This window comes from Myotis nattereri (assembly GCF_964212035.1).
Source record: "Myotis nattereri genome assembly, chromosome: 5".
Classification (NCBI taxonomy): Eukaryota; Metazoa; Chordata; class Mammalia; order Chiroptera; family Vespertilionidae; genus Myotis; species Myotis nattereri.
The window spans coordinates 5,865,483-5,889,693 of record NC_138080.1 but is presented as its reverse complement, the minus strand read 5'-3'; the positions used below and the strand labels follow the sequence as shown (position 1 = coordinate 5,889,693).

Sequence of the window (24,211 nt, the reverse complement as noted above, 5' to 3'; positions counted from 1 at the left end):
CAGTTCGATACATGTCCCTTGGATTTAAGAATCAGGAGGTCACCTTGGTGAGTATGACAAACTAGAGACCCTTTTTTCGATGAAGCTCTGAAGGGAAAGAAGAGGATTAACTGAACCGTAAGAATGTTTTCAGAGGTGCTTCTCAGGCTCCCCAGACGTGGCTCTGCTCCCTCCCCCTTCTTTTTTAGATGAGGAACCAAACTTCTCAAGATGTTTAGTAATTTGCCTGTGAGCACACAACAGTTAAGCAACCCAAACTCAGATTCAAAACTGGTCTACGCCCTTCATGCAACGCACGCTTGTGGGGAACTTGGTGCTGAACCATTCGTAGACGACCTGCTTCTGGGTCGGAGTTTCATACATAGCAGAGCAGCTCCCTCGCTGCGATCTATTGAAAGTCAGCCCTCGACACAAGGGTTTGTAAAAAGAACAAAGAAAGATAAGAAAAATAATAAAGGAAAACAAATTAAATTAAAAAAAAAAAACCCACAACTGGTCTAGCTGTGCTCTTAACTGTGCTAAATGCTATCTGTAGGAGGAGGGAGGTTAAAAGATAAGATGGGAGATACTAAGCATTTATCAGTGCTGAGGGGACAAGAAACTAGTAAAGAGGGTGATGAGTGGGAAATAGAGGAAAAGGTGGTAATTGAATGAACAAGGACTTTGAAAAGGCTGGAGGGGGGGTGGGGTAGAGAACCCAGGTGAAGCTTGGTTTTGGAAGGAAGGACATCACTCATATGCAGAGTCCCTTAAGTGAGAATTTCCCTGTCAATGGGAAGATCATGGTTTTAGGCTTTCAGTAGGCTTTCATGATACATCTTTTTTCATATTTACGTATGAATGCCTGGCTGGATCATAGAATAACAGTTTCAGAGGATTTCAGAGAGAATTCAGCTGAGCTGCTGTTCTTTAAGTGAGTTCAAGTTTTACTTCAAAATAACCCTTCTTTGACCCTCTTTGGCTACCAACCAGTCTTCCCTGCCCCCTCACTTTTTTTTTTTTTAAAGGATAAGAAGAGGCAGGCTTTTATTTTTAAATTTTTTTTTCAAATATATATATTTTATTGATTTTTCACAGAGAGGAAGGGAGAGAGATAGAGTTAGAAACATCGATGAGAGAGAAACATCGATCAGCTGCCTCTTGCACATCCCCCACTGGGGATGTGCCCGCAACCCAGGTACATGCCCTTGACTGGAATCGAACCTGGGACCTCTCAGTCCGCAGGCCGACGCTCTATCCACTGAGCCAAACCGGTTTCGGCAATTTTTAGACTAGAGGCCCAGTACACAAAAATTCGTGCATTTGTGGGGGGAGGCGGGGAAGTCCCTCAGACTGGCCTGCACCCTCTCGCAGTCCAGGACCCCTCAGGGAATGTCCACCTGCCAGCAGTCAGACATCCCTCTCACAGTCCAGGAGCCCTCACTCCTTACTGCCTGCCTGCTCGCTGCTCCTTAGCACTGCCTCAGAGGTGGGAGAGGCTCCTGCCACGGCTGCTGTGCTTGCCCGGCTTCTGGCTGAGAGGCACTCCCCCTGTGGGAATGCACTGACCACCAGGGGGCAGCTCCTACGTTGAGCATCTTCCCCCTGGTGGTCAGTGCGCATCATAGCGACTGGTCGTTCAGCTGTTCGGTTGATTTGCATATTACCTTTTATTATATAAGATTAAGGTCCAAAATACAACTGTCTACAGAGATCACTGCTTTTGAGGCAACTTGTTTCTCATGGAGGAAACCAGGGCCAAGTAATAGTTCAACCCCCTCAGGCCCATCCTTCTACTTTTTTTCTCCTCTGATATAGAAGTCAACAGAAACATTTGTGTTTTAAGTGCACAAACCCTGTACAAAGTACTTGGAATTGGGGAAGTGAAAAGTATAAGATGGTTTCTGCCTCAAGGAACATACAGTCAAGTTCAGAGCCTCTTTCCCTCTTAGTCTCCTCTTCCTCTCTGTCATTCCTTCAAAAAGCATTTATTCTTAGGTACTGACTATGTACCTGGAAGTTTTTATTTCTCTTGCCTTTTTCTATCCCTAATTTCTCTATCTCAGATTCTTTCCATTTCTGCTCCCATTTCTCTTAAAAAAAAAAAAAAAAAAGGCAACAACGAGAAACTTGGGAGATTAGAAAGAAGAAAGAGACTTTCAGGGAAAATGTTTTCACGTGACTTCAGACTCCAGACTGTACTCAAGTTTGCCTGGGATAGATATATGTGTGTATATAAATCTATACTCCCCGTGGATATCTAGATCTCCCACGAGGAGTCAGTTTCAGAGACCAAGGATTCCAAGGCACCACTCTCTTGTCCGTGGGAGCCCACTCCCAGATCATTTCTCCTCATGGTCAGTTTTCTCTTTGTGATTAGTAATTGGCTTCTGTTGAACATTATAATCTAGGGGCCCAGGGCATGAGATTTGTGCACTGGTAGGGTCCCTAGTGTCTGCTGGCCGCCAGCCAGGTACTCCCTCCCTTCCCCCGGCCAGCCCCGCCCCCTGGTTGAACTCCCAGACAAACTCCTGGTTGAAGGGCTGATTTGCATGCTATGCTTTTATTATATAGGATTACAAAAGCCAAACATTCAGAGAGTGCAAACTAGTAGAAGTGACCAGCAGATCCAGGTAACATTGATATTTGCACATTTTCTATAGGCAGCACATTTCAAATCCCTCTCTATGTAGCATACAGAGTCCCCTCTCATCTGGCATCTCTGCAACACTTTGCTTCCCAGCTACATTGCCTAGAGTCTTTTTTTCTGCAAAGAAAGGGAGCAAGCAGGCCATGGCCAGTGTGGCTCAGCTGGTTGAGTCTCATCCTGTGTATTGAAAGATCACCAGTTTGATTCCCAGTTAGGGCACATGCTCAGGTTGTAGGTTCAGTCCCCCAGTTAGGGTGCTAAGGAAGGCAACCAATTAATCTCTCTCTATCTCTCTTTCCCTTTGAGGGAAAAAAGAAAGGGAGCCAGCAGGAACCACAGGGTACCTTTAACTACCTGGCACCAGGCACCAGTTCCCCAGGCGCCTTTTACTACCTGGTTTGTAGAGACTGCAGATAGGTCTCCTTTACATGGGGCCATAACCAACTTTGAGCATAACCAACCAGAAAGAAACTGCATAGACAAGACTGGAGGGCTTTGGGGAAGAGGACATGTTCAAATTTATGGCCCCGGTCCTTCCTGAGGAAGGTTCACTCTTTGCTCTACTGAAATCTGCCTGTAGGAGGCCAGGTCAACCCAGGTTTGACCTATCACCCACTTTTTGTTGTTGTTAACATCACCTGAGGATTTTCCCCCCCATTGCTTTTTAGAGAGAGTGGAAAGGGAGAGATGGCGGAGGAGGGGGGAAAGAGACAGAGACAGAGACAGAGAGATTGGTTGCCTCCCACCCATACCCCAACTGGGGCTGGGGATCAAACCTACAACCGAGGTATGTGCCCTTTTCCAGGAATCGAACCTGCGACCCTTTGGTGTGCGGACCAGAACTCTAACCACTTGGCCACGCCAGCCAGGGCCTCTCACTCACTTCTGATTAGCTTCACTGAAATAAAACTTTCATACCATACAGTTCACCCATTTATTTATTTATTTAATCCTTAACTAAGGAGATTATATATATATATGTATACACACACACACACACACACACACACACACACACATATACACACATATCCTTTATATATATATGATATGTTTTTAATTGATTTTAGGGAGAGAGAGAGAGAAACATCCATTAGTTGCCTTCCGAACAGGGATCCAACCCACAACCATTAGGTTAGGGAATGACACTCTAAATCGGGGGTCCTAAAACTTTTTTTTTTTATTGTTTTATTGCTTAAAGTATTACAAAGGGTATTACATATGTGTCCTTTTTTTCCCCCGCCCTTGACAATCCCTGGCCTCCCCTACCCCTGCCCCCCAGGGTCTTATGTCCATTGGTTATGCGTATATGCATGCATACAAGTCCTTGGGTTGATCTCTTACCCCCCTCCCTCCTGCCCCCCAACCCTCCCTGGCCTTCCCGCTGCAGTTTGACAATCAGTTTGAGGCAGCTCTGCCTCTGTATCTATTATTGTTCATAAGTTTATAATGGTCTTTAATGAATGAGTGAGCTCATGTGGTATTTTTCCTTCATTGACTGGCTTATTTCACTTAGCATAATGCTCTCCAGTTCCATCCATGCCGTTGCAAATGGTAAGAGTTCCTTCTTTTTTATAGCAGCATAGTATTCCATCGTGTAGAAGTACCACAGTTTTCTGACCCATTCATCAATTCACCATAGCTAAGATCTGGTCCTCAAACTTTTTAAACTGGGGGTCAGTTCACTGTCCCTCAGACCGTTGGAGTGCCGGACTATAGTTTCAAAAAAAACGAGTCGGCTGATAAGCAACAGGCAGCGGCGGCAAAAACACTCGGCGGGCCGGATAAATGTTTTCGGTGGTCCGCGGGCCATAGTTTGAGGACCCCTGCTCTAAATCACTGAGCTACCAGGCCTGAACTATAATTCACCCATTTAAAGCACACTTTAAAGGTTTTTAGTTTGTTCACAGTTGGATGACCATCGGCACAATCCATTTTAGAACGTTTTCTTTGTGTTTTTTTTAATTAAATCTTTATTGTTCAGATTATTACATTTGTTCCTCTTTTTCCCCCCATAACTCCCCTCCTCCCAGTTCCCGCCCCACCCTCCGCCCTCACTCCCCACCCACTGTCCTCATCCATAGGTGCACGATTTTTGTCCAGTCTCTTCCCACATCTCCCACACCCCTGTCCCCCCCAAGAATACTCAGTCCATTCCCTTTCTATGTCCCTGATTCTATTATAATCACCAGTTCATTCTGTTCATCAGATTATTTATTCACTTGATTCTTAGATTCGCTTGTTGATAGATGCATATTTGTTGTTCATAATTTGTATCTTTACCTTTTTCTTCCTCTTCCTTTTCTTAAAGGATACCTTTCAGCATTTCATATAATACTGGTTTGGTGGTGATGAACTCCTTTAGCTTTTCCTTATCTGTGAAGCTCTTTATCTGACCTTCGATTCTGAATGATAGCTTTGCTGGATAAAGTAATCTTGGTTGTAGGTTCTTGGTATTCATTACTTTGAATATTTCTTGCCACTCCCTTCTGGCCTGCAAAGTTTCTGTTGAGAAATCAGCTGACAGTCGTATGGGTATTCCCTTGTAGGTAACTGAGTTTCTTTCTCTTGCTGCTTTTAAGATTCTCTCTTTGTCTTTTGCTCTTGGCATTTTAATTATGATGTGTCTTGGTGTGGTCCTCTTTGGATTCCTTTTGTTTGGGGTTCTCTGCGCTTCCTGGACTTGTAAGTCTATTTCTTTCACCAGGTGGGGGAAGTTTTCTGTCATTATTTCTTCAAATAGGTTTTCAGTATCTTGCTCTCTCTCATCTTCTGGCACCCCTATAATTCTGATGTTGGTACGCTTGAAGCTGTCCCAGAGGCTCCTTACACTATCTTCGTATTTTCGGATTCTTTTTTCATTTTGCTTTTCCGGTTGGGTGTTTTTTGCTTCTTTGCATTTCAAATCTTTGACTTGATTCTTGCACTCCTCTGGTCTGCTGTTGGGAGTCTGTACAGTAGTCTTTATTTCAGTCGGTGTATGCTTAATTTCTAGTTGGTTCTTTATCACAACATCGAGGGTCTCATTAGATTTCTCGAGGATCTCATTAAGTTTATCGGCCGCTTCTAGACAGTTCTTGAGAGACCTTAAAAGTGTGGTTCTGAACTCTATATCTTCCATTGACAGTTTTGTCCTGTTTCTTTGTCTCCACATTTTTTATGCTTTCTTGGTGCACCCCCTAGTGGTCTTTGTGGGCAGTCTTGTAGTTAAGCCTTGATTGTTGTAGCTAATACTAGGGGGGATTTGACCTCCAGGCCAAGTGGCTGTGAGAATCAGCTGTGTCTGCAGTGAGAGAACTTCTGTCCTCTAGGGAGGTGCTAATCTGGCATTTGCCTGAGGCTATCCGGCAAATGCCTCTGTGCAGGGCTTGGACGTGGCGGGTGGGTCGCACGGGATTCACAGGGTGGGCCAGAGAGAGCAGTTATGGCTGCTCTCAGTCCTGTCCCCAGGGGCTCTGCCTCTCTGAGTCCCAGCAACCGCTGCAAACCTCGGAGAGAAAGCTGCACTCGTTCCGACCGAAGCCAGACAGTCCCGCTTCTCCCGTTTGAGTCAGGGTCCCTAAAGACTCGCCCGGGTCTGGAGCTCAGAGTCTGAAACTCCCTCCCGATTCAAAATGCCACGCCCTCAGCCACCAGCCCGCTCTGCATGCACTCCGCACCTCAGTATTTGACTTCAGCATTGCGCCTCCTCTGAGTGTCGGTATGTGTTTCTCTTTCCTCCTAGTTGTAGGACTTCCACTCAGCCAGCGTTCCTGTGGTTCTGGGTGGTGTTCGTTCCGTCTTTTAGTTTCACTTTTGAAGTGGTTGTTCGAGGCAGCAAACTCCTGCGTTAACCTATGCCGCCATCTTGGTTCCCATTTTAGAACGTTTTCATCACCTCAGAAAGAAACCCTACATCGCTTAGCTTCACCTCTCAATAATCCCCCTTCCTAGCCCTAGACAACCACTTACCTACTTTGTGTCTCTATTTCCCTTTTAAATCTAAACTTGGAAAAGAGCAATTCAGTACTGTAGTACTCACTCAATTGAGTATACTTCTCATTCAAGGTTTTACTCCAGTCAACCTTCTAGAACTGCTCTGGCCAATATCAGTGACCTTTTAGTTACCAGACCCAAAGGATATGTTCAGCCTTTATCATTTGGAACCTTTCTGATGCATTTAACTCATCACTTTACCTTGTGCTGTTTTCTTTATGGGCTCTTCACCCACCCCTTGGATGGCTCCTCACCCTTCCTGAGCGAAGGAACCTGATCATGGTCTCAGCCGCGTGTGTTGCTATTGACTGCCTCGCACTGAACTTCTAGTCACTGCCTCTTGGATGGCCTCTCTGTGGTCCAGTCCTCTCTTCGGGGCTAAAACTGAACTGATCCCTTCCCCTGCCAAACTGCTTTTTCTTTGTTCTCTGTCTTACCCATGTATCCAAACTTGGTAGAAACTTCTTTCTCCCTTACCCGCAATATAAAATCCGTCTCCATTACCTGCTGAAGTTTCTTCTACCCTACCTCTGAAATCATCTTTCTCCAGTACTCACAGCAGGGCTCATCTCTTTTACAAACTATTTCTGCATTTTACTGGTTGGTCATGCTAGCTGGGCCTCCATCCCTAAAATCCACTTGCCACACAACCACTGTAGTGAGCTTATAAAAATGCAAATCTGACCTCATCTGCTAATGTCCTATTAAAATGGCATGCAGCACATCACCTGCAAGTATATATCTTTTAAAAATCTGAATCTGATCAAGTTTACGAGAAATACAGAGGATAAAAGAACTCATAGCCCTGGCCAATGTGGCTTAGTTGGTTGAGCGTCGTCCTGTGCACCAGTCCGGACACATGCCCAGGTTGTGGGCTCCGTCCCTAGTAGGGGGCATGCAGGAGGCAGCTGTATTAAAAGAGTCTTAAGAACATGTCAACTAAATACAGTGTGCTGGATCCTGACTTGAATAACCCAACTCTAACGACAATTTGATTTTTAAAAACATTCACATTCAGTAAGGGTTTCATGGTTATTTTTTTAAAGTGTTTTTTATATTTTAGTAATACAGGCTGAAGTATTTAAGAAGAAATGGTGTGATTTAGTTAAGGTAGCATATGAATGAAACAAGAACAATGATGGAATATAGGATAATAATAAATAATTTAAAAAATTTTAAATTGTAAAACACACATAAAATTTACTGTTTTAACCATGTTAAAGTGTATAGGTCAGTGTCATTAAGTACAATCACATTGTTGTGCAGCATCCATCTCCAGAACTCTTTTCTCCTCAGAACTAACACTCTGTGCTCATTAAATACTAACTCTCCATTCTTTCCTTCCCCCAGTCCCTAGGAACCACCCATTCTATTTTCTGTCTCTATGAATTAGACTACTTTAGGTATCTAATATAATTGGACTTATACAGTATTTGTCCTTTTGTGACCGGCTTATTTCACTTAACATATTGTCCTCATACATGTTGTAGCATATGTCTGAATTTCCTTGCATCTTAAGGCAAGTAATATTCCATTGTATGTATATACCACATTTTATGTATCCATTTACCTACTGATGGACTCTAAGGTTACTTCTACCTTTTAACTATTGTGAATAATGCTGCTGCGAATATGGGTGTAAAAATACAGGAGTGGGCGCCTGGCTGGTGTGGCTCCGTGGTTGAGTGTCTGCCTATGAACAGTTATGGGTCAGGGCACATGCTCGGGTTGAGGGCTCCATCACCAGTAGGGGGCGTGCAGGAGGCAGCCGATCAATGAGTCTCTCTCATCGTTGATGTTTCTCTCTCCTTCTCCCTTCCTCTCTGAAATCAATAAAAATATTTTTTTTAATTTTATTTTAATGCTTAAAGTATTACAAAGAATAGTACATATGTTTCCTTTTTTCCCCATTGACCTTCCCCCGGCCTCCCCTACCCTCAGTCTCTTGCGTTCATTGTTTATGCTTATATGCATGCATATAAGTCCTTCAGTTGATCTCTTACCTTCCTCCCCCAACCCTCCCCAGCCTTCCCACTATAGTTTGACAGTCTGTTCGATGCTTCTCTGCCTCTGTATCTATCTTTTTGTTCATCTGATTATAATGTTCTTTATTATCCATAAATGAGTGAGATCATGTGGTATTTTAATAAAAATATTTTTTTAAATAAATTGGGTGATGGGCGTATGAGGGTTCAGTATATTGTTCTCTCTAGTTTTGTGTATTTTTTAAAATTTTCCATTAAGTCACAGCCCACTCCCACTTAATGTCTCCCCCTTATCCAGGAAGTCTAACCTACCCTTCCCTCTCTTGCTTCCATTAATATTCTGTCCTGCCTTCATAGCTTCTTCATCACATCCAGCTGGTGGGAACAGAACTGTCTTATTTATCTTCTTATCCCCTGTGCCTAGTGCCCTGCCTAGTATAGTAAAAACCTAGTGCACAGCTGACTTTACCATTATTTTGTGCACAGTGTCTGGCACATAGTATAATCTCAGTGAGTGAGTCTGCATGAACCCCCAGGGCAACTCCCTTTATAGGGCAATCATTGATATTAGCTGGATGAGTGGAACTTTAGATCATCTTACTCAGGATCTTCATTATGCAGGTCAGGAAAGCAAGGAGTGCCACAGCCATTTATTGATAACCTACTTTGTTTTCATGTTTATCAGCAATCTTTTGAGCCTCATGGCTTCCCAATAGGTTTTTTTTTTTTTTTTGTAGCAAAGAGAATATACAAACTGTGTGCAAAATGCAAGAAGCAATCTATTTAGCAGTTTTGTTTCTCAGTATAAAATGTAAATTTATTCTTTCTGCTTTATAATCATACTAGAGGCCCGGTGCACAAAATTTGTGTGTGTGTGGGGGGCGTATCCCTCAGCCCCACTTGTGCCCTCTCACAGTCTGGGACCCCTCGGGAGATAACGACCTGCTGGCTCAGGCCCACTCCCGGGTGGCAGAGGGCAGGCCCAATCCCTAGGTGCCTGCCCCGCAGCCCCTGGTTGGGCTCAGAGCAGGGCCGATTGGGGAGTTGGGGCGCCGCCCCCTGTCATGCACAGAGCAGGGTGAATCAGGAGGTTGCGATGCCACCCTCAGTCACGCTCAGGGTAGGGCCAATTGGGGGGTTGGGGGGTTGCCCCCTGTCACATTCAAGGCAGGGTCGATGGGGAGGTTGCGGCGCCACCCCCTGTCACGCACAGAGCAGAGCAGATCAGGGGGTTGTGGCGCCACCCCTGTCACATACAGAGCCGGCCAATCAGGGGATTGGGGTGCTGCCCCCTGTCACGCACAGAGCAGGGCCCATCAGGGGGGTTGGGGAGATTCCCCCCTGCCATGCACAGAGCAGGACGGATCAGGAAGTTGCGATGCCACCCTAAGTCACGCTCAGGGTAGGGCCGATTGGGGGTTGGGGCGCCACCTCCTGTCACACTCAAGGCAGGGCCGCTGGGGAGGTTGCGGCTCCACCCTGTCACACAGAGCAGGGCCGATCAGAGGGTTGGGGCGCCTTCCCCTTTCACGAACAGAGCAGGGTAGATAGGGAGGTTGTGACCCTGCCCTCTGTCACACACAGAGCCACAGGGCAATCAGGGGGTTTGGGTGCTGCCCCCTGTCACGTTGCTCCAGGGGCCAGGAGGCCTCGCAGCTCCACTGATCCCGGTGCTGGGAGGCCTCGCGGCTCCTCTGATCCCGGTGCCAGGAGACCTCGTGGCTCCGCTGATCCTGGTGCTGGGAGGCATATTACCCTTTTACTATATAGGATAGAGGCCTGGTGCACGGGTGGAGGCCTGCTGGTTTGCCCTGAAGGGTGTCCTGGATCAGGGTGGGGGTCCCCACTGGGGTGCCTGGCCAGCCTGAGTGAGGGGATGATGGCTGTTTTCAGCTGGTCACACCCCCTTCAGGGTGGGGGTCCCCACTGGGGTGCCTGGCCAGTCTGGGTGAGGGGGTGAGGGGCTGAGGGCCGTTTTCAGGCTGGCGGGTGACTGAAGCTCCCAACCTCTCTTTTATTTCTTTTTTCTTTTTCATTCTGTGATTTATTTACCCTCTATGGCTGTCACTGGAGCTGAGAGCCGTCTTTAGGCTCAACTCCAGCTCTGAGACCTCGGCTGCTGAAAGCAGGGATCTGGGTTTGGTTGGGTTCTATAATTTTTTTTTTTAATATATTTTATTGATTTTTTACAGAGAGGAAGGGAGAGAGATAGAGAGTTAGAAACATCGATGAGCAAGAAACATCGATCAGCTGCCTCCAGCACATCTCCCACTGGGGGTGTGCCTGCAACCCAGGCACATGCCCTTGACCGGAATCGAACCCGGGACCTTTCAGTCCGCAGGCTGACGCTCTATCCACTGAGCTAAACCGGTTTTGGCGGGTTCTATAATTTTAACACTGTTGCAATCCTGCTGGCTCAAGCCGGACTGACTGAAAGCAGGTTTCTGGGGTTTTATTTAGCTTCTATATTTGTAACAATGTTTCTTAGAGTTGCAGCTGAGAGGCTGGCAGCGGCAGGCGGAGAACCTGGCTTCCTCCGTCACTGGAGCAAGTAAGCCTCCCTGTTCGCATCAGCTGCCTGGCTGCCGGCCGCCATCTTGGTTGGCAGTTAATTTGCATATCTCGCTGATTAGCCAATGGGAAGGGTAGCGAAGTTACATCTAATTACCATGTTTCTTTTTTATTAGATAGGACTAGTGTCCCGGTGCTCAAGAGCGGGGTGTTCCTCAGCCCAGCCTGCACCCTCTCCAATCTCGGACCCTTTGGGGGATGTCGACTGCTGGTTTAGGCCTGATCCCAGGATGTCTGACAGGCCTGATCCCAGGATGTCCGACTGCCGGCAGTTGGACATGCCTCTCACAATCCTGGACCGCTGTCTCCTAACTGCTCGCCTGCGTGCCTGCCTGATTGCCCCTAACTGCTTCAGCCTGCCAGCCTGACCGCCACCTAACAGCTCCCCTGCCGGCCTGATTGACGCCTAACTACTTCCCTGCCGGCCTGATCATCCCCAACTGCCCTCCCCTGCTGGCCAGATCACCCCCAAGGCTTTTTTTTTTTTAATATATTTTATTGATTTTTTACAGAGAGGAAGGGAGAGAGATAGAGAGTTAGAAACATCGATGAGAGAGAAACATCGATCAGCTGCCTCCTGCACATTTCCTACTGGGGATATGCCCGCAACCCAGGTACATGCCCTTGACCGGAATCGAACCTGGGACCTTTCAGTCCGCAGGCCGACGCTCTATCCACTGAGCCAAACCGGTTTCAGCCCAAGGCTTTTATTAGTATAGATATGACCCTTCACAGAAAATTTCACTAACCCTGCTTTACAATAAGGGCTTGACGATTGAATCTTTGGGGCCAGGCACCAAGATTTTCTTTCTTTGAATAGTGGAGGGAATAATCTTGTCTTTAAGTTGCCCTGAACATCAAATGAGGTAATGACTTAGAAAACATAAAAGCACCATATAAAGACAACTGTCTTTTTCATGTACTGAAAAGATAATAAAGTGGTAAAATGAAAAACACTATTTTTATTCTCCCTCTTCCTTCCTTTATAGCCTTTATTTAAACTTTGAAATTTAGAAAAATTTCACTCCTATTTTCATTTTACACTCAATATTACTTTGTATTAGTTTCAGGTTTTATATTAGTTACAGAATAGTGGTTAGGTAATCGTATACTTTACGAAGTGTTCCCTGATATTTCCAGTACCCACCTGGCTTCATACCATCATTACAACACTATTGACTCTGTTCCCTATTTAAGTGACAATAGGCTTATAGGTTCCTTCCAGTCTTTCTTTTGTGTTGCCCGCCCTTCCTTTTCTTTCTCATGTCTTCCCTCATTTTCTTTATATAGTATCTCAATTGGCCCTCAAAGCTCAGTGAAGGTACTGGGACACGCTAACACATTTTACAGAGCAGGAATCTGAGGCCAATTCCAGTTGGCCATGGAACTGGACTCCTTGCGCAGGAGCCCTCACAGCCGGCTCTCCGCCTTTCCTAAGGGACAGCCGCGGGGCAAGCAGAACAAACCTCCCCGTGAGGCTTCCAAGCCTCATTCTCCAGCTCCTCTTCATCATGGATGCTCCACATTCTTTCCTCTCCCCCGCCCCACCCCATTCTTTACTGCCCCCCCCCTTCTGGGGAGCAGGTGGTAGGCTTGCACTCACCGTGCAGGTGTGCACCCCCATGGGGCGGGGTGAGAACTGGGGGCAGGGCGGACGCAGGCTTGTTTTGGGGCCAAGGTGGGAGCAGGAGTCCTGGCCTCTCAAGTGTGCAGGCCGCCCTGGGAGCTTCACCAAACCGCCACAGTGGGGTACCCAGCAGTGCGGCGCTCCTCCACTGAGGTGGCGCTGCCCCCCCCACCCCCGCCTCAGGGCTGCGAGTCCGCACTCCTCTGCCGGGCGTCCTTCCACGCCGCCTCTTGTTTCCCGCCTATTGGGGCCACTACAGAACCTCGCTCTCCGCAGGCGCGCACATATCCGCCCGCCAGCACCCTGCCCAGGCCTGAGCCCCCTACAGTGCACCCCACCTTGGCGCCACTCTGCGCCCCTTGGGCCGCCTGCCTCCTGGCCAGCTGCTTCCCCGAAGCCAAAGCCATGGCGCTTGCCCAGGATCCCCCATCAGGCGGAGGCCTGTGCGCGTGCCTGCAGACCCCATGGCCGCGGCTCCTGGCGGCCGCTTTGCCGAAGGTTCCTCTACCTTCAGGCTCTCTCCTCAGACCCCTGGGAGCTTGGCTCCTGCGGCCCAGCCCTCCCGTGGCTCCCTGCAGCCCCCCCCCCTACTCGGCTCTCCTGCCGCCCACCTGTCAGGACGCTGCTGGGGCGCCTTGCTGCGGGCAGCATGGTTCTGGGGCAGGGGCTGGGTTGTGGGGAGCAGCTCCAGTAAAGTTTAGTAAACCCCAGGCCCCCAGCCCCTCCTTGAGCGGAGCCCAAGGCAGGCTGCGGGGCTGGGTCCGAACACTGCAGCTGCGGAGGCGACGGTTGCAGAGCGGCAGAGGCGAGGCTGCATCGGCCTGCTGGAGTGGGCAGGTCATGCCTCCTGCTCGCTCGCCTCCCGCGGCCCGGCCCGGTCGCATCCCGTCCACACTGCCACAATCAGCCCGCAGGAGTGGGTGGGTTGTGCCTCGCTGCTTGGCCCCACGGCTCCCATCCAGGTCCGTGTTAGGCCCACTGGAGTGGCTTGGGGCTGCTGGGTGCCGGGCTCCCCTGTGTGTCTGTGTCTCCAATCCAGCCCCCAGCAGCCCCAGCACCGAGGTGGCAGGGCTTGGGGCTGCTGGGGCCTGAAGGGAAACATAAACACACAGGACCTCCCTTAGGCTTCGCTGCCGGGAGCCATCAGACTTCGCTCGCGGCTTGGAGCCTATGTATGCAAATTAACCGCCATCTTTGTTGGTGGTTAATTTGCATATCACTCTGATTAGCCAATGGGAGGCGTAGCGAAGGTACGGTCAATGTTTGTCTATTATTAGATAGGATAGGAAGAGATTGTGTAAAACATATGGCCAAGCTTTTTATTTAAAAAATGTGAGTTACAGCCCTGATCAGTTTGGCTCAGTGGATAGAGCATCAGCCTGAGGACTGAAGGGTCCCAGGTTCGATTCCGGTCAAGGGCATGTACCTTGGTTGTGGGCACATCCCCAGTAGGGAGTGTGCAGGAGGCAGCTGACCGATGTTTCTCTCTCATCGATGTTTCTAACTCTCTATCCCTCTCCCCTCCTCTCTGTAAAAAATCAATAAAATAGATTTTTTTTTTTAAATGTGACTTACATGCTGCAGTGACACCAACTGTGGTCTTCCCAGTTGATAAGGTGCTGTAATTATGTAAAATACAGCCATTGGGGAAAACTGGGTGAAGAGTAACAGGAGACCTCTCTGTAATCTCTTTGCAACTTCCTATGAATCTATAATTCTTTTTTCTTTTCCTTACCTAAGGATATGTTCCATTTATTTTAGAGAGAGGAAGGGAGAGAAAGAGAGAGAGAAAAACAGCAACTGGTTGCCTCCTATACATGCCAAACTGGAGATGCAACCCACAACCTAGGTATGTGCCTAGAATTGAACCTACAACCTTTATTTATCTTACTAGAGGCCCGGTGCACAAAAATTTGTGCACTCGGGAGGGTCCCTCAGCCTGGCCTGTGCCCTCTCACAGTCTGGGACCCCTCAGGGGATGACCACCTGCTGGCTTAGGCCCACTCGCGGGGGGGTTGGGCTTAAGCTGGCAGTCAGACATCCCTCTGGCATCCCGGGAGCCCTCGGGGGATGTCCACTTGCCAGTGGGGAGCAGGCCTAGCTGCAGTCGGACATCCTTAGTGCTGCTGAGGAGGCGGGAGAGGCTCCCGCCACCACCGCTGTACTGGCAGCCATCAGCCTGGCTTGTGGCTGAGCAGAGTGCCCTCTGTGGGAGCACACTGACCACCAGGGAGTAGCGCCTGCATTGAGCATCTGCTCCCTGGTGGTCAGTGTGTGTCATAGTGACCAGTGATTCCCAGTCGCTCTGCTGTTAGGGTCAATTTGCATATTACCCTTTTATTATATAGGATAGAAGCCTGGTACATGGGTGGGGGCTGGCTGGTTTGAAGGGTGTCCCGGATCAGGGTGGGGGTCCCGCTGGGGTGTCTGGACAGCCTGGATGAGGTGTTGAGGGCCGTTTTCACACTGGCCACACACCCTTCAGGGAGGGGGGGGCGGTCCTGCTGGGGTGCCTGGCCAGCCTGGGTGAGGGGCTGATGGCTGTTTGCACCCAAGCTCCCAGTGGAGGCTGGCTAGAAGCAGGTATCTGGGATTTATTTATCTTCTATAATTGAAACTTTGTTGCCTTTTGTGGAGGCCACAGCCGGCCAGGGCAGGCGGGAAGCTTGGCTTTCTCCATAGCCGGCCAGGGCAGGCGGGAAGCTTGGCTTTCTCCATTGCCGGGGCAACCAAGCCTCCTGCTTGCTCCAGCTCCGCGGCTGCCGGCTGCCATCTTGGTTGGGTTAATTTGCATATAGTTGCTCTGATTGGCTGGTGGGCGTGGCTTGGATGTGGCGAAGGTACGGTCAATTTGCATCTTTGTCTTTTATTAGTGTGGCTTTTTAATTTTTTTTTTGGTGCATGGGACAACACCTTAACCAGCTGAGCTACCTGGCCAGGGCGTGAATCTATAATTCTTTAAAAACAAAGTTTTAAAAGGTGATAGTAAAATGTGTAGGCACCAAACTAAAGTTTTCTGGAAAAGGCAGTTCTCAGGAATACACTATTTTTGGTGTATCCTTATAGGCAATTCACTGGCAAGCACTAGTGCTTGCAGATCTCTTTAGTGCTCCCCATGCTCCTAAGTCATTTAGGTACCAAACTAGTAAGATAAATCATGTCTTTAAAAGGGGACTCTATAGTAGCAGATTATAGATCTGTGATAATTTTTCTTTAAATAGTTTACAAAGAAATGTTTGTGGCGCGGGTATAGGGGGTTTCCTCATAACACAGCCTGTTTTTCTGTGAAGGACACCTTGATGGAGCTCTTTGTGCTAGGGGAGGTGCTTTTTGTCTTATAGTTTGAAGCTCTGACTCACTCCGTGCTGCTCCCAGAATCCTCTTTTAGCTTCCCAGGTGGAAGTGGGATTAAACGGAGCCTCACCTCAGTCTGACCAGGGGCGGGCAGGGCTGTGGGCATCAGCAGCAGATCCTCCTCAGTCCTCAGAAAATCTCATGGAGTCTCTGACATCCATCAGCTATAAAACAAGAGCAATGGCACCCAGCCTTAGGGTGCCTTTGTGGGTGGACTAAGTTTCTGAAACACATTGGGGAACAGTAAGTGCAGGTGCAAAGTGCTCAGCAAGGCACACTGGGAAGTCAGGACTTGTCCCAAATCCGTGTCTTATTAAAGTTGCTACTTGACTTGGATTTTCAGGATTTTTCCTCAAATCATTGAAACCTTGAAAGTTACATAAAAATAGACTCACTTTACCTAACGGGGATCTTCTCCTACACAGGGTTCCTGAGGATCCTGAGTGTGTGTGCAGTGTGCTAGAAGAACTCAGGAGCAAAGGAAAAGCCAGCATGGTATTAGGCTGAAATTTCCAATAGTTAACCATTGTTACCTTAAAAAGATATGATTTTCTCCCTTTTGGCCTATATTTTGAGGAGTTCCAGTGAGCCACACCACTGGTGTGGTTGGAGAGTTGGTAGGGAGTTACACTCGTGCCAGAGCCAGAAGGACGGCAGAGCTGAGCTCAGAACCATAGACCTGAGGGCAACAAGGTGCCATGGAAGTGCTTTAGGCAAGAGTGAGTGGATCAGATGTGCCCTTCAGCGTGAACTCTGTGACCATAATGTGGAACACAGATGAAGGTAGACTAGCTTTAGACAAGGTTAGAATAATTCCAGTCAGTTAAATTGGTGCTAGGGAAAGGAGAGAAGCATGTGGATTCAAGAAATGCTAAGGAGGTGGACTCAACAGGGGTAGATACTGACTGGGTGCAGAGACTAGAGGAGGAAGGGCAAGCGTGGCTTCCTGGTTTCCAGTTTGTTTTAGTGGGTCGGTGGTCATGACAGTGCCCGAGGCAGGAACGGAGGAGAGGCGAATAGGACTAGGGAGACACTGCTTCAGGCTGTGCAGATTAGCCGTAGGTATCTGTGCCCCCGGTAGAGCACCGGGTAGGTAGTTGGACAGACAGGAGTCTGGAGCTCTTAAACGTGGGTAGGTTAGAGATAACACATTCATTCACAAATATTTATGGAGTGCTAGGCACTGTTCTAGGGACTGGGGTATCTGCTTTTCATTCTAATTGGGGGGAGCCATACCCGTTCAAATGAGTGCCTCAGGTGGGGCGATTAACAAGAAAATAAGATAGACTGCAGCCGTGCCTGGCCCGTTTGAAATGCATAAAACTAAAAAAAAAAAAAAAAGACCGTACCCTTTTATGTAATGATGTTTACTTTGAATTTATATTAGTTCACACAAACACTCCATCCATGCTTTTGTTCCGGCCCTCCGGTCCAGTTTAAGAACCCATTGTGGCCCTCGAGTCAAAAAGTTTGCCCACCCTTGGGATAGAGAGTGACTGTGGGGAAGGAGTAGGTAGGTATTCAGAGAATGACTCTGAAGAGAGGAGCTACCCCTGAGAAGACAAAGGGAAAAGGTATTCTGGCCCTGGCTGGTGGTGGTCAGTGGCCCACACAACTGAAGGGTCTCGGGTTTGATTCCCAGTCGAGGGTTCATACCTGGATTGCAGATTTGATCCCCAGCCCTGGTCAGGGTGTGTGCGGGAGGCAAAGATGTGTCTCTCTCACATGGATGTTTCCCTTTCCTCTCTTCTCTTCCCTCCCCTCCCTCCTCCCTTTCACTTTCTAAAACAGTTAGTGGGAAAAATACCCTCAGGTGAGGATAAACAAGCAAACAAACATGAATTCTGGGCAAAGGCCCTGAGGCAGAATGAGCAGGTGCATTGGAGGAACTGAAAGAAGGCCAGTGTGACTGGGGGGGGGGGGGGGGCGGGGGGCGGGGTGCACCTTAGGGAGGCCCATGAAAGAGGCCAGAGGGGAGGGAGGGCTGGTGGATCGGCACTTGGTCCCTAGGAAGCTGGGTTTATTCTGAGTGTGATGTTCAGTCATAGGAATTTGAGACGGGAATGGATGAGGTCAGTGGTAGTGTGTGCATAGTGAAGAGAGGAGAGGTCTCTGATATTTATTTGAAAGGGAGACCTACACCTACCTTAAATGAGTCTGAGAAGAAACAACCATAAAAGTAGAAGAGAAAGAAAGATAATGTAAAGAAATATAAGGAAAGAGCTTTAAAGATGGAGGGAATTATTAAGAGGCAGATGGACAGAAAGGGAGAGGGAAAGACTAAAAATCTAGGCTGCGTTTAACATCATGAAGATCATTCTGGCCTTGGAGAAAGCAGTCCTCCTAAACCCTCCCTTTCTTCGCCCACATCCAACATCCAGTCAGTTCCAGAGGATAGAAGCCATGTGGTTTTGGACTAACATGCAGCTGGGGAGTGGGGGCATTTGGCTGATAGGAGGATGACTGAAGAGGGAGGAGGGAAAGTGAATGCCTATGAGAAGGGGCAGGGAGCACTGGTGGCTGCCCTTCGTGGCTGACAGCATGTAAGGAGCATGGATGAGAGAGCCACCCTTGTCTTAACCAGCTGCCTCTGTTCGTTAACTTGGAGTGAAAGAGGATAGGGGTTATCATTTGGGGGAGTTTGACTACAGAGCACACTGGAATTTCAGTGGTGGATGGTGGAAGAGAGGAAGTAGAGGACTGTTATGTAAGCCTAGTAGGTCAAGCAGGGTGTCAGGATGTTGACAGTGTCCACAATGTGTGGCAACTCCAGCTTGACTGGGAGCAGCATTGATATGTGGGGGCCCCTCTTTCTGAATAGAAGATGGTGGGTGGCACAGGCAAGGGTGGGAGTCAAGCCTTCAGGGTTCATTGCTGCAAGCCTGGCTGGGTGAGCATGTGGGGCCTCCAGTTTACTGTCAGGCATGCAGCATTCTTCAGCAAAGCCCCCTTGTGAAGGAAACAAGCACCAGATGGTTTTATCCCAGAACTGGATCCTCCTGGAGCCCTGTGCAGGGGAGTGGCCTCCCCCCGGAGACCACTTGATAGTTAAGACAGGAACCTCTGAGCTGAGCACCCAGAAATACCACATTATGCTGAAGCAAGCATGTGCATTTGTACATGCCAGCCATGTACAAATGCTTTCTGTCTTGAAGCTCTGACTCACTCCGTGCTGCTCCCAGAATCCTCTTTTAATCCCTCTTACATGCCAGCCATGTACTTACAAGTGATTACTGTGTTCGTTCTTATGTAATCTGTTCAGGCCATTTTCCCATCTCTTATGAATTCCTGGAGATGAGGCTCTGTTGTTCACTCACCTTGCCTCTCTGCAGTGCCCTGCACATATCAGGCACTCCTGCGTATGCACACGGCTAAAAATCCGCCAGGTCACCTTTCCCTCTCCCTTCCTGTCCATCTGCATCATTGCAGTCCAGTTCTGAGAGGGGTTGAGACAATGGCCTGGTGTTTCCTTTGGGTAAATGCAATTCGTATTGCAAAATTAAGTTGTTGCTTTGGAACTTGTCTGCATCTGTTTGCATGTGGATATTGAAAGAAGGAGTGGTAGCTTTTATAATTGTTAGGGCAAAAAAGGATTCTGTTTCTAATCTGGGGCAACCAGCTGACTCTTCAAGCGCCTTGACCTTTTAGGTTTCCATCTTCCTCCTTAGGAAAATGGAAAACTGAGCAGGTTGACAGACAGCCCAAACACGACACTGAGGAACAAATGATTTTTCATAAAGAAAACTAGCCCCAGCTGGTTTGGCTCAGTGAATAAGAGCATCAGCCTGCAGACTGAAGGGTCCTGGGTTGAATTCCGGTCAAGGCCACATGCCTGGTTGCGGGCTTGATCCCCAGTAGGCAACGTGCAGGAGGCAGCCAATCAATGATTCTCATCATTGATGTCTCTCTCTCTCCCTCTCCCTTCCTCGCTGAAATCAATAAAAATATATTTTAAAAAAATAAAACAATAGAAAGAATAAAATTTCAAGAAAAATTAACAACCCGTTTTGATTTCCTTCTGACAGATTAAATGAGTATAAATTTACCATCCCCAAAGGAAACTTTTCAAACAATGGATCATATAAAGGCTCCATTTTAGGAGTATGGCTTCTTTCCCCCTCTCACCACTAGGTGGCAGCATGAAGCAGAGGAAACTACAAAAAAAGTAAAGTGAAAAGAATGTAAACGGAGGGTTTGGCTGCATGCTTGAGATTTGGTCTTAGAATCATGTTTTCTTACTCTTCCCTACAGTTTCATTTATCAAACATTACTAGGTTTTTCGGAGCTAATTTAAGTACATAGATATCAATTTAAAGAAGTACTCAGCCGGGATTTTAGAGCAATATACAATTGGCTTTAACAGTTAAGAAATAAAGAAAATCTTGAAGTGGGGGGGAAGGAATGGGAGCATTAGAATGGGGATTCGTAGATTTAGAAAATTGCCCTTCTTTTTTTCTTACTCCTTGTGCATTAGTGCCTAGTGAGTAGTTTGCTGCTAAGAGCTGGTGTCCACGGTGTTGCCTTGGATAGGAACCCAGGTTACGATACTCCTGCACTCTCTCCTAGGGCAGATGTGGTAGGTCATTATGGCCCTTCTCTGCAGCTGGGGAACAACAGCACATCCTACTGTCTGACTCCTCTGAAATCTGTTTAAAGATAATAGTGAAATTTGTTATTTGGAACTTTGTAAATAGCTCAGTATAGTCAGTGGGAAGGAACCATGGAATTAGGTAGGGTGGGGGGTGAAGGACAAAAATGTAACAAGAGTAAACATAGTAAAGGAGCAGCCAGTGTTTAGAGGCTAAGTTTAGGCACCTCTGTTAGTGGAAGAGTCCTGTCCTGACAGCTGAAAATGAGACTGGGGAAATAGTAGGAAGACACTTACTACCTTCTCTCCTCCTCATCCTACTTCCTGAAATTCCAGCCCCTGCATTGTCAGAGTGCTTACAGCTCTACTGCTTGCATAAGCCATTCATCTTATTTTGTAGCCATGTCCCTGCATGTCCTATATCCTAGAAGACTGGGAGCCCATGAGGAGAGGGGACCACCCTATTTGTCTTGATAGTCCATAGCACTTGTTCCTGGCACAAGGCAGACTCTTTATAAATGAGTAGTTGAATTAATTTAGTTGAGGATATGGGGAAGCAAGAATATCAGTGCAGACAGACCCGTCTGTGACCAGATGGTCTTGATAAGACATAGGGTTTGTGAAGGCTGGCGACTGGGTGCAGGGGATTAGAAGATGCTCATGGTTGTCAGGGAGGAGAGTGGGAGAAAAGTGGAGAAAAGGGGTGGGGCTGAGCAAAGCTCTAGAAAGGCTGGGTAGGGCATTGGCACTGGCCCGTGCAACAAGGCGGAGCCTGTGCTGGTGGCCAGCCCGCACCAAGCCTGAGAAAGAGCCTGTGCTGCCAGGGCCCCTGTCCTAGCCAAACAGCTTAAACACAAAAAGGGATGTGTTTGTTCCCATAGGTGGAAAGGCCAGTGTAGGGCTGGGGAATGGCTGGTCTCTGGTATAATTAGATCCAGACTCACATGATGCCCTCAGAACATATATGTATCCTCTGGCTCTTTCTCCTCTGTTCCACTGTTGGGCACACCCTCACCCTGAATGACTGAGCAGCATCAAGCTTGTGTCCTGCAAAAGTCCAGGGACTGACCCATCGACTAACTGGGTTGCTTTCCCACAGCTGAGTTAGTGGTCCTGACTCAGGCGAGGCCCCAGGACCCGGAAATGGGAGGAGGGGTTCCCAGAGTGGGGAGTGTAAACTGGCTGGGCAAAATCATTAGGAGAGCACGCAGGGCCGCAGGGCCCTACTTTGAGTCACCCTGAGAAGCAGAGGGCCTTTTCCATGTTGCTGTGCACATCATCGCTCTTTTCCATGTTTTTTAGCATCTCCATGACACGGTGAAGAGGAGTCTCGATAGTACCACCTCCCCACAGAATGGCGGTCAGCAGAATGGCTATGGAGACCTCTTTTCTGGGCACAAGAAGACCCGCCGGGAGGCTCCCATGGGAGTAGGTGTCTCTTCCAATGGCCTGCCTCCAGCCTCCCCCCTCAGTCAGCCCGAGGAGCCAGGTGCAGAGGCCCTGCAGGCCGGCGGGAAGCACTCGCTGGGACTGGACTCCATGAGCAAGAAGTGTCTGGCCGATTCGCACCTCCACCTGAATGGAGGCAGCAACCCCAGTGAGTCATTTCCTCTGAGCCTGAATAAAGAGCTGAAGCAGGAGCCTGTCGATGATCTGCCTTGCATGATCACGGGGGCCGGAGGCTCCATATCCCAAAGCAACCTCATGCCTGACCTCAACCTGAACGAGCAGGAGTGGAAGGAGCTCATCGAGGAGCTGAACAGGTCGGTGCCTGATGAAGACATGAAGGATCTGTTCACTGAGGATTTTGAGGAGAAGAAGGACCCAGAGTCCTCTGGTTCTGCCACACAGCCCCCCTTGGCACAGGACATTAATATTAAGACAGAATTCTCTCCAGCAGCCTTTGAACAAGAACAGTTAGGCTCTCCACAAGTGAGGACTGGGTCTGTAGGACAGACCTTTATGGGTCCTTCATCCGGGCCTGTGAGCACAGATTCATCCAGCCTAGGGGGCTCTCAGCCTCTGTTCCACACCTCTGGTCAGCCCAGGGCAGAAAATCCCAGTCCCAACCTGATGCCGGCATCAGCCCAGGCCCAGAATGCACAAAGAGCCATCTCCAGTGTGGTGTTGCCTAGCCAGGGCCCAGGAGTGGCCTCAGAGCTGTCCTCTGCCCACCAGCTCCAGCAGATCGCCGCCAAGCAGAAACGTGAGCAGATGCTCCAGAATGCACAGCAGCCTGCCCCAGCACCAGCACCAGGCCAGATGTCCACCTGGCAGCAGACGGGCTCCTCCCACAGTCCCTTAAATGTTCCTTACACCATGGAGAAGCCTGCCAGCCCTCCCAGCTACAAGCAAGAGTTCACCAACTCCAAACTGCTCATGATGCCCAATGTGAACAAGAGCGCCCCTCGTCCCGGAGGCCCCTACCTCCAGCCCAGCCATGGAAACCTGCTGAGTCACCAGCCACCAAGTAACTTGAGCCAGAACACCATGACTAACCAAGGGTCGATGCTGGACTATGGCAACACCAAGCCCCTTTCTCATTACAAAGCGGACTGTGGGCAAGGCAGCCCTGGGGTTGGTCAGAGCAAGACATCCCTGATGGCTTATCTTCCCCAGCAGCTCCCTCATCTGAGCAATGAGCAGAACTCTTTGTTTCTGATGAAACCAAAGCCGGGAAATATGCCCTTCCGATCTCTGGTTCCACCCAGCCAGGTGAGCCTATGGCTTTGCTCTCTTACTCTGCATCCCTGTAATTACCAGGTCCCTGGGGAGCAAAGAGGAGGGAGGGAGCCACTGCGGTTGTCCTTTTGATCCTGGACACCAAATGGGTCCAGGCTGCCTGTCACTACTTGAGCCAAATTAAGCAGAGACAGGGTTGAATCATATAATGCTGGCAGTATGGAGAGAGCAGCAGGTCACCTTGTAAATTCTCTAACCCCTCCTACCAGCCGGCTGATTATATAGGGACTAGTGGCCCAGTGCACAAAATTCATGCGGGGGGGGGGGGGAGGGGGTTTGTCCCTCAGCCCGGCCTGCACCCTCTCCAATCTGGCTGGGACCCCTCGGGGTTGGACATCCCTCTCGCAGTCCGGGACCGTTGACTCCTAACCGCTCACCTACCTGCCTGCCAGATCGCCCCTAACCACTCTGCCTGTTGGCCTGCTCGCCCCCAATTCCCCCCCCCCAGCCTGATCACCCCCAACTGCCCTCCCCTGCCGGCCTCATGGCCCCCAACTGCCCCCTCTCCCCGCTGGCCTGCTCGCCCCCAACTGGCCCCCAATCCCACTGGCCTGATCACCCCCAACTGCTCTTCCCTCCTGGCCTGATCGCTCCTAACCACCTCTGCCTCGTCCCCACCACCATGGTTTTGTCTGAAAGGACCTCCGGAAGGTCTCCTGGTCTAATTAGCATATTACTCTTTTATTAGTATAGGTAAGGAAGAAAGCTGCATGCCAAGGGGAAGGGGCAGGATAAGGGCT

At 48.9% G+C, this 24,211-nt stretch overlaps 1 protein-coding gene across 1 annotated transcript in view; it reads left to right on the top strand.

Moving 5' to 3' along the window:
* Window positions 1–24,211, top strand: part of MAML1 (mastermind like transcriptional coactivator 1) — a gene marked incomplete at its 5' end in the record, with an annotated part of 65,085 nt that overhangs the window by 28,578 nt on the left and 12,296 nt on the right. Inside the window, one exon of the mRNA XM_081091931.1 lies at window positions 22,032–23,444. Within this exon, the coding sequence (XP_080948057.1) occupies window positions 22,032–23,444 (1,413 nt within the window). The remainder of the gene's footprint in view (window positions 1–22,031; window positions 23,445–24,211) is intronic.